The 15,569-nt window shown below is 41.1% G+C and overlaps 2 protein-coding genes across 9 annotated transcripts in view; one reads left to right on the top strand and one right to left on the bottom strand.

The window, feature by feature from the left end:
* Window positions 1-2,362, bottom strand: part of CDC123 (cell division cycle 123) — a 35,327-nt gene extending 32,965 nt beyond the window's left edge. Inside the window, exons 1-2 of the mRNA XM_032191158.1 lie at window positions 2,173-2,362; window positions 995-1,066 (exon numbers count right to left, since the gene is read on the bottom strand). Coding sequence (XP_032047049.1) covers window positions 995-1,066; window positions 2,173-2,246 — 146 coding nt within the window. The 5' untranslated portion in view covers window positions 2,247-2,362. The remainder of the gene's footprint in view (window positions 1-994; window positions 1,067-2,172) is intronic.
* Window positions 2,363-2,371: 9 nt separating this feature from the next.
* Window positions 2,372-15,057, top strand: NUDT5 (nudix hydrolase 5). 8 transcript variants are annotated; one of them, XM_032191186.1, is made up of 12 exons: window positions 2,480-2,575; window positions 3,474-3,567; window positions 4,267-4,339; window positions 6,367-6,475; window positions 9,793-9,860; window positions 11,010-11,062; window positions 11,735-11,842; window positions 12,371-12,466; window positions 12,878-12,979; window positions 13,379-13,387; window positions 14,103-14,156; window positions 14,716-15,057. In XM_032191186.1, exons 4-12 carry the CDS (start codon window positions 6,413-6,415, stop codon window positions 14,823-14,825), a joined length of 663 nt encoding a protein of 220 aa, XP_032047077.1. In that variant the 5' UTR covers window positions 2,480-2,575; window positions 3,474-3,567; window positions 4,267-4,339; window positions 6,367-6,412; the 3' UTR covers window positions 14,826-15,057. The 8 variants fall into 8 exon arrangements, with proteins under 8 accessions (XP_032047102.1, XP_032047117.1, XP_032047061.1 ...); XM_032191211.1 differs by lacking the exons at window positions 2,480-2,575; window positions 3,474-3,567 and adding an exon at window positions 2,372-2,467 and having other exon boundaries at window positions 6,370-6,475; XM_032191170.1 differs by lacking the exons at window positions 2,480-2,575; window positions 3,474-3,567 and adding an exon at window positions 2,373-2,467.
* The last annotated feature ends 512 nt before the right edge of the window (window positions 15,058-15,569 follow it).

Below are 15,569 nucleotides of genomic sequence, written 5' to 3'. Positions count from 1 at the left end.
GTCTGATTACAAATTAAATGGCTGTTGTTAAATAGATTACCAAATTCTGCAGAAGCAGGTGACAGTATTGCTTCTTAACCAAATTAGTTTAAAAAAAAAAACACACAAACATTTCTGACCTTTCATCTCTACAAGGTGTTTAAACAGCTTCAATTTTGTACAGATTGATTCCTGAGAAATTAGGCCTAGCTCCCTTATATCCACAGTCTAATTGGTTGCCCTGTGAGAGTCAAACTACCCATCAGGAAATGACGAAGTGTGGACTGTATTCTGAGCCTGATCATTAGCAAGATATATTTGTGCAATAATCATTTTACAAGGAAGACATATGGTGAGATTCTAAGGAGAAAGCAAAGAACAAAGCCTGGATTCACATCAACTGTTTTTCACTGGTACCTATCTCACTCTTCTACATCCAAAATCTTGGCATAGGTATACATACAGTACATTCAGCCTCTTCGTAGGCACTGACTGTATGTAAACAAATGATTATATAACCTCAATAATCAGTAAGATTTTTGTACTTGGTTTATATTATTGAAAATTAAACTCAAGTAATGACATTTCACCCCTGAATAAGGCTGCAGGCATGGAAATGTTGTGGCACTGTTCAAGCCACTTAACTGGAACTAACTGTACCAAGGCAACCAAATACAAATCATCAGGCTGTACACTAAATCCTGAGAGACTAGGAGACTCTGCAAGGAAATAAATAATAATAATAATAATAAACAACTTTTTATTTTGAAAATAAAAGAATCAATTGAGCACATTGCATGGATTTTAGGAGCTGTTTTAGGCACTAGCAAGTCAAGCTTTGCTGACAGCAACAGTCTGCCCACGCACACGTTCATACAGTATGAGGTTGACTGCAGCCAGACTGGTCAAACATACAAAACTCCTTATGCAAATTATAATACATATGAATACAAAATACTATTGTGATTATAAAATAGTATTAATACTTGCACGGTGGAAGGGAAACACACTTTACCTTCCAGAAACCACAAGCGTCCCATCATCCAGTAGGTATTCTTTCACATTATCTGGGAGGGGAAGTATAACACTGGAAAAAAACAAGAGAATGAGTTCAGTAATTTATTATTAATATAACTTGCTAAAATAATAAAGAGTAGAATAAAAACAATGGTTTTTAAATGGAACAGACCTCAATATCAGTATGTTTTATTCTCTAATATATACTGTGAACAAAACAGGTTTCTCTTTCTCCCCTCCCATCCTTCCCAAAATGCAACTCTCTTTTTCCTTCCAGGGAAGTAAAGGAGAAAGAGACAACAATCTCAGACAAAATGCACAGAAATACTCCACTCCTTCAAACTTCCAAGAAATTCAAAGACTGCATGTGGCCAGTGAGAAGAGGGGTAATGTGTTGTTCAAAACAAACACTTCCCTTCTAAAACCCAAACCAAAATTTGCCTTTATCACTTGAATGTTCCAAAAAATATATGACTACAGCTAAATTGACCAAGAACCTACACTGGCTAAACACTAAAATGTGTAAAGATTAAATGTTTTGGTTACCAAATGCCTGATGTCACAGCTTTCTGACCCACCAGGGCACCTTTCTCGAGTTTGACTGCCCTGAGCTGCTGGTGGGCCTCATAACCCCTGGGTAACCTGCAGCAGCACCTCAGCAACCACAGAAGCTGCTACTTTTTCCAAAAATAAAAATAAAAAACAGGAACTTGAAGTTAACCACTTGGTTTGAGGGCACTCAGCCTGTTTTTTTTTTGAGCAACCAAGCGGGCACAAGGTGGGACGCGGACAGCCTGGGGTCCCACCAGAGCACACCATGGAGATCACCAGCACTCAGCCTGCACCTCGGGCCTCCCAGAGCTGCTCCCTGGGGTGGATGTCGAAGGCTCCAGCTCCTGGGGCAGCCCCTGGAGCCTCGATGGAGCCCCCTGTGCTTCTTCCCAGCCATCGCTGCCCCACGCAGGCCCTTATTTCTCACCCAGCCCGGCCCCAAACACCCTTTCCCTGGTCTAACCAAGCTCTCAACCTAACCCACAGGACCACAGCCAGCCTCACAGAGGCTCCCCAAACCTCCAAACCCACGCCACCCCTCACATCGCCCCACACATCGCCCTACACACCGCCCCACACCCCCCTCACACGCCGCCCCACAGGGGCTCCCCCGACCCCACGCACCTACGGATGGTGACGGTCCTGAACAGCGGGTACCACACGGAGAAACAGCAGTGCGCTACCTGCTCCTTCTTCATCCTCCCCTCAGCCCGGCAAGGCACTGCCCGACCCGTTTCGGCCCCTTTTCTCCCCAAAAAGCTCCCTTTCCGCCCGGAACCTCCCCTCCGTTCCCGGAGCCGCCCGGGCCGGCATCGGCGGCGCACCCGGCCCGGCCCCGCCTCAGCCGCCGCCATCTCGTCAGCGCCACCCGGCCGTGGCCCCGGTTCCCCGGCTCCCCTCCTGCCGCCGGGCACAGCTCGTACGTGGGTTTTTTCTGCGGGGTCACCCGCTGGGGACGGCGTCCAGACGCCCTTTCATCCCTTTCCTTAAGTATTTCGCCGGGAACCGCGGAATTACCCACGGAAATGTGGGTGTTTTTTTTAAGCCCTCCGGTTCTGCTCTGCTTTCGAGCCCTTCCTCGGTCCCGCTCGGTGCTCTCCGTGCTCAGTTCCATGTTCCCCTATTTCCTCTGATGCTTATGATTTTAATTCACCCTCCTCTGCCCCTCAGGGCAGGCTGGCAGCAACACACGGGTGCTGCTAACCCTCTTCTGCTTGCACAAAGCTGTCCTTCTCTTCCCTTTTTTCTTTTCGTCTCTTCTACGTGGCAGGAACCAGTTACTTCTCCGTATTCTATTCACTTCTGAGTGAGTGGGTCGTCCATACTGCTGAAATAAGGACAAAAATGGAATGTTTTCCTTCCCTTTTCCCCTCTTCTTAACTTCTAATCAGTGATTTTGGTGCACGAATCGTGTTGCTGAAATACAGACGAACTTCAGTGCAACCTGGTGACAAGCCGGTGAATAAAAGTCTTCCCAAACTTCAGCAATGTGTGCTTTGAGCACGTATCTTAGCACTTTGCTGGATAAATTGTGCATAAAACACCTGCCAGTGCCCCTTTTGCACATTATGTGGAAGGGATCCTGTCTCTTGTTTGAGCTTAATCTTGCCTTGGGACACTGTTGCTGAGCTTCTTTTAAATCCGGTTGGAGTCATTTGGGATGTGTAGCTTGGATCAGATAATTCCCTCTGAAAAGAGGTTTAGAAAAGCTAATCCATCTATTGTGACTTGAAGAGGTTAACTTAACGCCTGGCTCTGTAAGCTCATTCACTGGCCCCACTTGGTTTTAGATCTTAACTTTCGGGAAGGATAATGTAGGAACTGATGTCAGAAGGTTGGATATTCCCTTCTAAGGAAACCACTCAATAAAAGAATAAGCAATGGCCATAAAGTTATACCTTTTATAGACTGTATGACTTTTTTAGGTTGGAATTTGAGCCATACATGAGGCAAATGGAACGAGTAGTACAATTTGCCAGCAGTATCCAGGGATACTAACCATGAAAGTCATCAGAGAAGGTAGAAGTGGGACAACCTTTTTTTTTTTTTTTTTTCTATAATTTATAGTTCAAATAGTGTTGATTCACACTAAGAAGGCTAGTAAATGTGGACATTTTGATGTATTCTTAAAGTTCTACTAATAATTATTAAGTATTTAAATTCACGGACTTCATGTAAGTGGAAGTCACGTAATCAGGTTCCTGGCTACTGTGCCAGCAGCTTTATGTTTTTTGACTCAAATGATCCAGTGGTAGATGTATGAGAAAACCTTCCTGTCCAAGGGCTGTGAGGTTTCTGTTCTGAAACTTAACACAGAGCTTTACCTTGCAGCTGTAGATTTAATTGTCAGTCGCCACTAATGTTAGTGACATAGGAGCTGTGTTGCCTTTGTCTGAGCAGCTTTGACTAATGTGAGATACTAGACCTGAAGCCTTCAATTAGCCAAGTGGTATTTCAGCTTTGTAACTGCAGAAATTTTCGATTCTACACAGTCAGTTGAATCTGGAAAAAAAATATTTTTTTGGTAGAACTTTTTAAAATGTCGCTTATATATAGTGTTATTGCACCCACTAGTGGAGAAGATCTTCAGTACAGAACCCGAGATGGATGAGTCTCATTTTCACTTAGTGCACATTTTTGTGCTATTTCAAACTGAAGCCATCTTCAATAATTCCTTGTAATTTTAGTCACAAATCATCCTTGAATCTGTCACTGCAGGAGAGAGCAAGTTCTGTTGAAAAGAGCTTCTGGCATGAGATGAGCTCCTAGGGTGTATTTGTAATTGATGTGGGTAAGTATTAATACTGTTATACAAAGCATTAATAAAGTTGTATATGACATTTTGAGAACAACTGTGGTAATCTGTTTGAGAGTGATACACAGATACAGTTAATGTAGAAGGGTTATGATGATCAATGGAATGGGACTAAAAGAGGAATCCAGTCCTAAAAAAAGTTTAAGATCAACACCGTTTGCTATCTCCTGTCTTTGATATGTATATATTGTCAATCAGAAAGCTTATAATTCTTTCCAAACATTGGAGGTGCATTTCTTGTAGATAAGTATGTAAGTTTTCTATATTTTTGAAGCTGGATATTTAGGGCATCACACAGAGCCTAGCTTGACTGTTTCTCATGGATGACCAGGAGCCTTTTCAAACCAGTATGCTGGGCTGTGATTCTTTTGCATGAGTTTGGTGGAAAGCTTAATATTGTATGTTAGACTCACAGCAAGATACTGTGACTGTTTGCCTGTCACATCTCTTAAATCCTAAGTGAGGAGGATTTGAGTTGGCTTCAGAACAAATGGGTAACACTAACTGAACTAATTTGGGATAAACGTAACATAAGCAAGTAAGGTCCTAGAACAGTTTTTCATAGTAGTGGTAATGTAGGCAATAAAACTACATAATTTTAAGATGAAGCATCATTGCCTTTAGAAAGGATAATATAATGTAATTTTAGGATTAAAATATATATATATATATAATGTATTTTTGAAATGACAGAACTGGATTTAGTAAGTGAGAGTTCCTTTGCAAGTTGACAAATTGAAGACAAAGACAAATTGAAACTTTGACAACCACTACAGTGTACTTCATCCAACAAGACTGTCTTAAGATTTAAGAAGGAGCCTGTCCTTTGTACTTCCTGAGGGAATGGATTTATGTACATTAGTTGTAATCCTTCTGATAACCAGACATAGCTTGTAATGTCTAGTTCTCTGAACTACCTCGTGAAATTAAATACAAATCTTATATGTTAGAAAGCTGATAGAGATCCATGCTCGTGTATGTTTCACAAACGTGCTGTAGATTTTATCACAGAAGGATAAAGTAAGAATGAAAGTGCTAAAATTGGGTGTGACAGAGGTGAGCACTCACAGAAGATAGTGTTTGTTGCTAGAGAATCCTTATTAAACTATAGTTGGAGTCAAGGGAAAGGTTCCTGTTGACTTCATGGAAAGATTACAACCTTAAATGAACTCTTGAGAATAACAGAGATCTCCGAGATACTTTGTTTCTCCTGGCATCTAAACTGAGTTGCCTCTTGGTGCTCTTTTTACTTCAAAATAATTTTCAGGACTTCAGTACGGCAACATAATATCAAAGATGAGCTTCCCTGGAATAACAGTTTCTGTGCTGGAAGTGCCTGCACACCTCAGCAATGAGACAGGGCTGAGGCAGAGCCTTGCTTTGGGCACATCCCGCTGCCTTTTACATGGTGTTGGCCACGCCATTCCTAGTAAGGGAGACTGACGTGCTTGGATCACGCTAACTCCACGTGCCGCCTCGACTTGCAACACATGGGTGACATTTTGACCTTGGAGGTTTTTGGGGAAGAATTGAGTCATTTATGTACATATCTGTGATGTATGTAGGTTCTGGTTCTGATCCTTTCTCAATAATGTGCAACTTTTACTCCTGAAAGTCCTTCTGGTGTAAGTTTTTTTTCCACTTTGACAGTGGAGTGCTTAGACTTGTCGTGCCAATGCTGCCCTGACACTTCACTGAGCAGGATGAAACAATTCTGCTAAATGGATCAACTTTGCTTCTGTGTGTGCCTGACCTTTGAACGGGTAAGGAGGGTACCTTCAGCCAGCACAGCTACTCCACAGTTGATAGGACTGTTACCAACTACGTAAGTCTGGGATTTGACCCAGACTTCCTTCGAAACCGTCAGGTGGAGCTGAAAATGTGAATTGCACTTGCCATCACATGCTGTTAACTTTCTCTGGCAAGCTTGATTTGTTAATTTTGAATGCAGCAATGAACCTTTTAACTTTACTCTGAAAGCAAATATTGACTTTGTTTCATAGTAGTCTGGACTTTGCACAGGAGGGGAAAAGCCTGACATTCCTGAAAATGGCAACTGAGACATCCGCAGAAGTTCCGAAAACTGCTAGGCAATTCGTCCTTAAAGAAGAGGTATAGCATGTTTCGTTTTGACACGTTTTATTGCTAAATAACAACTAGCTGAGACAGGTCAGAATGTTTGTGGGTGCAGAATAAGAAATATTACAGATGCTGTAGGTTTGTAAAATCTGTTTAGGCAGAGCACTTCTTCCTGATGGTCGAAGAGTTTAAAGAAGGTGATGTGGATGAGGAATATGTACTTCTTTTTGTGAAGCAATCTTACAAATTAGCAAGGAGAGGGAGAGAAACCAGTGCTCAGTTTTTTTAAGCTTCTGCTTCTTTTCCTAATTTTATAGCTGTTTGTTGTACTGTCTGTTCAGGCTGTTTTTAATATTAAGAAATAACATGGATTTCTCTCAGAGACTTTAGAAATGGGTAGATTGTGAAAACGTTGTCTGTTCCTTGAAGATGAACCTCTAAGAGTTGCCTTAACGTTTAGGATTTGACCTTCTCTGATATTTTCTGGAGGGATTTGAATTTAGGTGATCGCTGTTCTAAAGGTGCTAGTAAGGAGGCAGTAAGATTTGTCAAAAACACTGTAGTTGCATTTTATCTTTACAGAATCAGAAAATATCAGGTCTTCAGAATGGAATTCTGAGGCACTTCTGGATGCTTTTTAGGAGCATTTTCACCTTAATTGAAACTACGAGTTTTATTAGACCTTAGAACATGGTGTGCTTTTTTGTTGGTGGTGGTGGTGGTGTTTTTTTTTCCAGGTAATACTTGAATTTTATGTTCTTTTTCTTCATCATACCTCTTAGGTTTTCTCCTTTGTAATATTGCACTCTTCAGTGTCAGAAATTTTTAACTAGACCTTGCATCTTCTGAGCAATTTAGCCTTTTCAGTCATTTTCTGGGCATAAATGAGGAGAATGTGTACCATGTGTCTGCCAGTCACCCTTACCTTGAAAGTGTTTTGGCCTTCAGCACCTGTGTGGCTTGATGTTGGAGAATCTTCTTCCATGAATGTAGCTGCTGATCTTACTTTCTTCTTCCTGCTTCTGGGAACCCCCAGTCAGGCTACTGTGAGCAAAAACATCTGGTATTTGCCCAGCAAAGTAATAGATCAAGTCATAAAAATTGCTCATTCTAAAACTGAGTATGGTTAGTAGAACACGCCCTGAAAAGTGCCATTGGGCCCTAAGTAAGATGTTCTGCAAGGCAAGAATTATGTTTCTAAGCCAACTTCCAAGAGATTTTAGTTGTGCACCTGACAAGGTGGGTGACAATAAAACTTTATGTTACTTTCAAGGAAACCTGGCAGCTTTCAGTTTTCTCACCCTGTAGGCAATTAGCAGCAAGGCTTTCACCTCACTTCCATTGTAGATATTTATGCTCCTTGGCCTAGAGTACTTTTTAATTACAGTAGAGGCCAAAAGCTGTACTTAAGAATACCGGATGAAAAAGAAGACACTTTGTTTGGCACCGTTTTGTATGCCTAAAATCTGTATTTAGTCCTTCTGTTGTCTTTTTGGAGTTCGTATAGGTCAAATCTCTTACAGAGTAGTGATTTCTTTTTCCTCTAGATTCCTGGCACCTGATGTTTTCCTGTTTTTCATCCATTTTACCATTTCTGCTCAGCAAACAATAACTTGGCAACAGTGGTAGTGATCTGCCAGTTCTGTTGAACACTGCAACAAACTACAACCGATAGCCTAGCCCTTTGTGTTCTCTGCAGCATTTAAAAAATCCATTAACACAAACATTTGGCTGTGTTTGTTTCTTCAACTGAAGCATGTAGGTTCTTCTCCTTGGACAACCAGTGGGACGTGATGTTCATCTCTTTTAGGTCTTCCTGTATTCTCATTCTGCAGTGACCTAGGACTGAATACAAAGCTATTTAAAATATATCTGAATGATACCAGGTGGAATTATTTCTTGTAGCAGATATCATAAACTTCCTGCTGGTTTCATGACCACGAATCCATTAGAAAGCCCTTTTGAGAGTACATAGCTCTCCTCTTCAGTTCCTACTACCTGGAAATATGCTTTCCAAAACAAATGCCAAAACTCTCTCCATGTATGTATGGCCGTATTTACAACCACAGAAGTGTAATTGATATGTCAATATCCAAATAATTGTTCTGAAGAACGCAGATTAAGGCCTATGTGAGTTTACTCAGCTCCATTATACTTTACTGGACACCTGTGTCACTTCCAGTTTCCATTCTGCATCCAGCCGAAGCTATTTTGTGCTTCTGTACTCTGGTTTTAGCTGTGTCACATACTACAGTTCATTTCTACATATTTGTTGGTTTAGTTGGTCAATCTCTCAGCTTAAGTTCACAATTCACATGGCTACTCACGTCCTATTTGCTCTTTGTCCTGCACTGGAGGATTGTAACTTGCTTGTTCCATGAATAGCCTCTGGAACTTCATTCTTTGCTACAATTTCATGTTTTGGAATTTTTTCAGAGCCTCTTTTCCCCTTTCTTGTACAGCCCACATTGCACTCAGCAGTATGTCTCATTGGACAATAGAAAGCAATTTGTTCATCTTGCCGATTATTCACGATCTCTGTGGTCAGACCTATGGCCAACTTGTTACAAAATTCTGGAGGCAAGCTTTTTGTCTGCCTATACAATTAGTAAGGCTTAGAATACAAGATATGATAAAAAAATATAAGCTGAAAGCTTAACACACATTTTCCCCTTTTAAAGGAATTACATAAAAGATAAGAAAACATCACAGGGCAAAAAAAAAATCATTTCACTCAGAACAGACAAGCTCTAATAATGCTGAGCACTCAATCAGTAGCTCTCAGAAATCCTAAAAGGTCAGGTATGCATACATCTGAAAAGGGCTCTCAGTTACAGAAGACAACAGTGACTCGAGGCCATAATAAAGGCCAAAAAAAGTTTCAAAATAGTTTGGTTTTCAGTCTTACCTTAGCTATTTCATGTATAGCTGTTAGGGCATGCTTTCTGATAAATGGCCTCTCAAAGCTCCAGTATAGCTAAATTCTATGCAGACAAGATCCTCATTTTAAGCAGAAACTTGACCTTTGCAAAGTTCTTCTCAGAAGATGAAGGGGATGGGACTTTTCCCTAAATTAAATCCTAATGAATTCATTGCAGCTTGGTTATGAAAGTCAAGTTAAAGGAATTTACCAGGCTTATTTTCTATTCCAATCCAAGAACATGGCAGAAATGTTTTTTTCCCTACCAGCTACAGGAAGTCATTAAGTGTTCCTGTGTATATTCTGATAATGAGATTTTGTTTCAAAAGTATTTCAGATGAAGTTGTATTGTCTCTCCCCCCAAACCCAAATATATTTGAGATTAATCTTATAATTTATTTAACAAAGAATCTTTTTTTTTTTTTTTTAGGTAATTGTAGAAAGAAAATGGTTGAAGCTTGAGGAAACAACTTATACTGATCCCAATGGAAAAACCAGGTAATTGCATTCCTGGAATCTTTTCAGATTCCTATCATGTTCCCAGTTATATGGACGAGCCACAGGCTAGAGAGAATAGGAGCACTACAAACCTATTACTCAACAAAAGACAATCTATTGTGCAATGTCTTTATAGTTTTGCACTGTTCAGAGAAAAAAATCCTTCTTTAGCTAGCATGTGGGATCAAATTTGGCTCCTAAATCTTTTGGGATGCATTAGGCCTTGCTTTACCTTGCATTTCCACCTCCTCATAAAGATGCTAGGCAGAAGGAAGTTGTAGCAGTGCAGATAAGCTGTGATGATCAGCGAGTTCATCCTTTGACTTTTCTGGTTCCTCACTAAGGGCTCCTTTTTCCCTGTTGGAGGTGCAGGACCTTCATACTACTGACAAGTTACCATCCTCTTGTATATTGTAACACCTGTCCAATTCTTTTGTATGTTTTAGTGTTGCCACATTTATCTAGATGTGACACAGCTTTATTCCTCCTCCTCCTCCCCCCGTTCACGTATTAGATTCCATAAATTTTGCTTTCTCCCTGTTCACCAGCAAAGTATCCTTTTAAGAAACAGCAAAGATTGGAGCTTTTGTGAATGGATTATTGCTGATGGGTTTTTGGATTTTGTTCATTTCATTGCTTATATCAAGAGGGAAGTTTTGGTCTTCCTTGCCTACAGGCTTCTTTTGCTCAAGAAACTGAGCTGAGAGTTCACAATAACTTAAATTATTAATGGTATGCAAAAGCAAGATAAAAGATAGAATGCAGATAGTCTTTTTTCAAAGCTAACAAAATCTGGCAGGTTTAATGCATAAATTGCTTTATTTTTCTTTTTTCCATGATGACTTTTATATGACTTGTGTGTTCCGTGACAATCATTTATGCCTTTCCCTTGTTTTTAGTGACCCCAAGCAATCAGTAGGTACCTATTTGCTCTCTCCTTTAGGTAGGCAAAACAAAATTATACCTCAGACATCTTATGGAGCCAAAACAAGAGAGGGGGATGCCTAAGGCCAGCTGCTTTCCTACAGAGCCTCACTGAATGATGGCATATTTTGCTTCTAAATGAAAGCAATGGTAGGAGACAACCTAAAAGAAATGGATATTGTTCCTTTTAATGCATCAATTTGTTCTTTTCTCTGTGCTGAACAGAACTTGGGAAACCGTAAAGCGTGCTGGCAGGAAAAAGGGAGTTTCAGCCGATGGTAAGATGATGTAAGACTTTGATTGTTTGTAGCTTTTGTGAAATTTCTGATAAACTCACAGAGCAGACTGCGAGACAGTATGGTTCTGAATGCACAAATAGCTCTGCAGGGCTCCCAGGATACGCCAGACCACTGAGCAAGTGTGCTCTGGCGAGATCCCAGCTCGAGAGCTGAAGAATCAGGAACTGACTGGTAGCAGTGTTTTCCCAAGATAATTATATTCCCTTTGTAACAATGGGACAATTTCAGTGAGGGATGCCGTGATGCAGAGCAGCTCACAGGCTGATGAACTGGGTCTGCTGTTAGGGACTAGAGACACTCTTCAGGCAAAAGAGGGACACAATTCAGCCACGAAAGGAGCCTAGGTTCCATACTTTGGCATCCAAACTGTCTGCAGGTGTGAGCACCCACCAAGCTACGGGTGGGCTGACGCTCAGTCTTGCTTGGAACATGTCTCTATCATTTGTTGGGGTGTTTTGGAGATCCCATTTGGGGCTTCTACCTCTCCTCATGCATAATATTAGGTAGTTCAGGATTGCAGGGCAGGCATCCAAATGTTTGTCATTTTAATGCAGTGTTACAGTCCGTAGGTTCTTTTTTGGATCCAGCACTAACTACTCACTTTGTTATGCTCAGATATTTTGTGCTTCTGTTTTCTATTGCTGCCTGTAGGTGTAGCAGTGATAGCTGTACTACAGAGAACCCTCCACTACGATTGCATTGTCCTGGTGAAACAGTTCAGGCCTCCAATTAACGGCTACTGCTTAGAATTTCCTGCAGGTAAGTGGTTGAAACATTAAGACAGGTCACATAAAGCTGATAGTCAAGCATGTCTAGATGTCCTTGGGGTTTCAGTTGTAATGAAATTGCTCTGAGAAATCCACGGTGGTCTCTGTAGCTCAGTGTGCTACTAAAATAAGAATATTTGGTAACGAAGAATACAAAATGAGCATCGTTTATTTTAGCAGATGAGAGACATTTCGAAAAAGGAGTCTGGTAGGACAATATTGCATTTCCCTCCACTCTTTAACAGCCACAACATTTGGCTTCTTTCCCTCCTGAGAATATTAACGCCATCTTTTGGGAAGGTGGCGTGAGGCTGGAGAGAATCAGCTGGAGATATGGGCAGCAGCAGAGATAAATCCAGGAACTGGAACCCTCCCTAATGCCTTAGTTTCTTCCTCTGTAAAATGGGGTGATGAGGATGTTTCACCTCATTTGTAAAGCCGCATTAGATCTCAGAATGGATGTTGTGGGTACACACATGCTAATTTTGAAGTTGTTCTTGTATAATTATTTATCTTGCAGGCCTCATTGAGGAAAACGAGACTGCAGAAAGTGCTGCATTGCGGGAGTTGGAGGAAGAAACGGGGTACAAGGGGGAAGTTGTTGAATGTACTCCAGGTCAGTGCTTTTTTCTTTTTCTTTCCCACCCAAAGCTAATTCTTTCTGATAAATACAACATACTTTAAACCAAAGGGAAATACCTATCCAGAAAAATCTACACAGATTAGCAGAGTACATGGCTGTACCATTGAGACTTTGGTCCTTGGTGAGTCAGTTGCTGGACTCCTGTTAAACATACAGGACTAAAGTAAGGCTGACATCTATACGGGAAAACTTTGCTATTAAATAAGTGACTTCACACAAAATCTGTGACTTAGTGATGCAACTTATGTGTGGTTTCAAGTAAATGTTGGTATAATTAAAACTTGACTCTTGATTGGATATAACTGCATGCTGGGGAAGTTTTTGTGAAATGGCAAGGTGCCTGACCTCTGCTTTTGAAAAATGAACCTGTTTGCTTGTCTGCAGCTCTCTGCTTGGACCCAGGTTTGTCAAACAGCACAACACACATTGTGAGCGTCACCATTAATGGAGATGAGGCTGAGAATACAAGACCTAAGCAGAAACTTGGTGAGTTTTCTACCATTTATATAGGAATTCTTACACAATAACAAAACTTCATAGGAACTACACCTACCACTGTGTTCTTCTCTTCCCTCCCTGCTGGTTTAGACTCTGTAAATATATCCTTCAAATCTCGTGCTGTAGTCTGGAAGAGCAGAACCATGTTTGTTTGCTAAACTCATAGCTGTTAGGTGTCAGGTACTGGCATACCCAAAATGAGAAATTCAGGTGGTAAACTTCAGTGAGTGCCATAAGCACTTGTGAACTTCAATTTTCCTTAGCTGTGGCTCGACCTGGAAGTAAGTATGGTGTCATTCAGAGTCAGGTATCAGAACTGCTTTTTTAGTTGTGAACTTTAATAGATTTCAAAACCCTTAACTTGCTTTTTTGTTTTGTTTCTTACAGACGATGGAGGTATGTTACATAATGTGCTCCCAGTGACATTTAAGGTCAAGTGTGATCTTTCTGTGTTTTACTTAGAAAGTGTCAGTTTATGTTTTTTGTTTGGGCTTGGTTAATCTGCTGACCCTAATCAAACATACATGAGACTGACTCTGCCTAGACGTGAAAATTCCGGCGGGCTGTTATCACATCAGTTGCATTCAAGCATTGCACTGGTATCTCAAGAAATACAAATTAGTGAATCCACAACAGCTATAATTAATTCAAGTACCCCCCAAATGCAACTAATTTAGACACGCTGGGCAGGTGTAAGCCAATACAAATTAACCACTAGCAAACCTTTATTCTTTAGGTAGCGTGCCGTTTTGCTCTTCAAATGCATCTAAAATCCCTTACTGTACCAGTTAGGTCAGACAGGAGTCCACTTCAACAATATGATATTTTTCCCTTCTCAGAAGGGGGCAAGTCTCCTTTTGAGAGGTTCTCACCCTCCATAGCTACCACCTTTTTCCCACCTTTGTTTAGCCAAATCTGTTTTTAATGACCCCAGTCACTGCCTTCCCTTATATAATGAGCCTTTTTATGATACTCAAAGGTTCACAACTGCTAGGTGGTGATGAGCATTAAGCCAGTTTGTTTCCTCCTGTAGGCCTTAGGAAATAGAACGCTGAGACAGACTTCCTCTACTGTCCATTGATTTAGAGGTGTTTAACATTTTCTCTTCTAGAATACGTGGAAGTTATTTCACTTCCGAAGAATGACTTACTGCAAAGAATTGATGGTAAGAGCTTTCTGACACATTAAAAGCACTAATATGAGCTTCAAGAAACCCGTAGTATCTCTTCTCATAACTCTCCCTGACATTTCTCATCCCACAGTTCTGTATCTTAAAAAAAAAACTGCAGGAGACGTGGCCATATGACAGAATTACTGAGAGTCTTAGGCATTAGCCTGAAGAATTTAATTCTAGAATGCTGTAGTTAGAATCCCAGAATGGTTTGGGTCAGAAAGGACCTCAAAGCCCCCCCAGTGCCACCCCCTGCCATGGGCAGGGACACCTCCCAGCAGCCCAGGCTGCCCAAAGCCCCATCCAGCCTGGCCTTGGGCACTGCCAGGGATGGGGCAGCCACAGCTCCTCTGGGCAGCCTGGGCCAGGGCCTCACCGCCCTCAGAGTGAAGAATTTCCTCCTTGTAGCTAACCTAAACCTTAAAACTTTTAGTTTAAAGCCATCTCCCTTGTCCTATCATCTGCCTAAGCACATCTTCATTTTAGTAATTAGCTTGGAGATTTATGGAGATGGAAAGTCTTAACGGCATCTCATTTTTTTCCCCTCTCCCAGAGCTAGTAGCAGAAGAGCACATTGCAGTGGATGCCAGGGTATATACTTATGCACTGGCCCTGAAGCGTGCAACAGAGAAACCGCTCCAAGTTCCTTTCATGAAGTTCTAAAATTCCACAACAACAAATGTAGTTGAAAATTGTCCAGTCTAGATGGCTTAGAACATACCTGTTCTTGTAATAAAGGCCCTTTACTTTATGTCCAGAATCGAAAAAAAAATGTTTGTTGGAATAATCCTGATATTTTTATCTGGAATTATGTAACTGACAAGAAGTATTTTTCCTAACTGCTTAATCGATCAAACCTTTAGAGAATAATCATAATAAAAACGCTGTTTAATTTTCAAAATGTCTTGCTTCATTTCATAATATATCTCTGTATCTCAGGGGAAGGAAGATGCTTAACTATAGTTGGTGTGGTGGCAACACCCATTCAAAATGAGGAAGAGCGCATTGTGCTTTTGTCCACGTGCACAGGCAGCACCATTTAAATAACCATAGGTGATTTTCTGCACTAGGAGCAGCAGCAGCTGCACAAGGACACACCGTGCACACTCCAATGACAGCGTTTGAAAGACAGTTTCAGGCACTTTTATGATTTAGACCTGAAGCTCAGATTCCTACTTCCAGCCCTAATCAAACTACGTGGAAAGAGAAAATTGGTTAATTTGATCCAGGCACTGTTTAATTAAGAAAATACAGACTCTGATGACAGTAACAAAATATCAGCTGGTGCAAACTAAAACAGTGTTTGGCCCCAATAAGTAGCGCTGCTTAATGTTTGGCTTCCATACACACCCTGAGATCTGCTAGGCTGTGCTTTCTCCAATTCCCTCATGCATCTGCATAAGGAGG

The sequence above is a fragment of the Aythya fuligula genome, chromosome 1 (assembly GCF_009819795.1).
Source record: "Aythya fuligula isolate bAytFul2 chromosome 1, bAytFul2.pri, whole genome shotgun sequence".
NCBI lineage: Eukaryota > Metazoa > Chordata > Aves > Anseriformes > Anatidae > Aythya > Aythya fuligula.
This window is presented reverse-complemented; position numbering and strand designations above follow the sequence as displayed.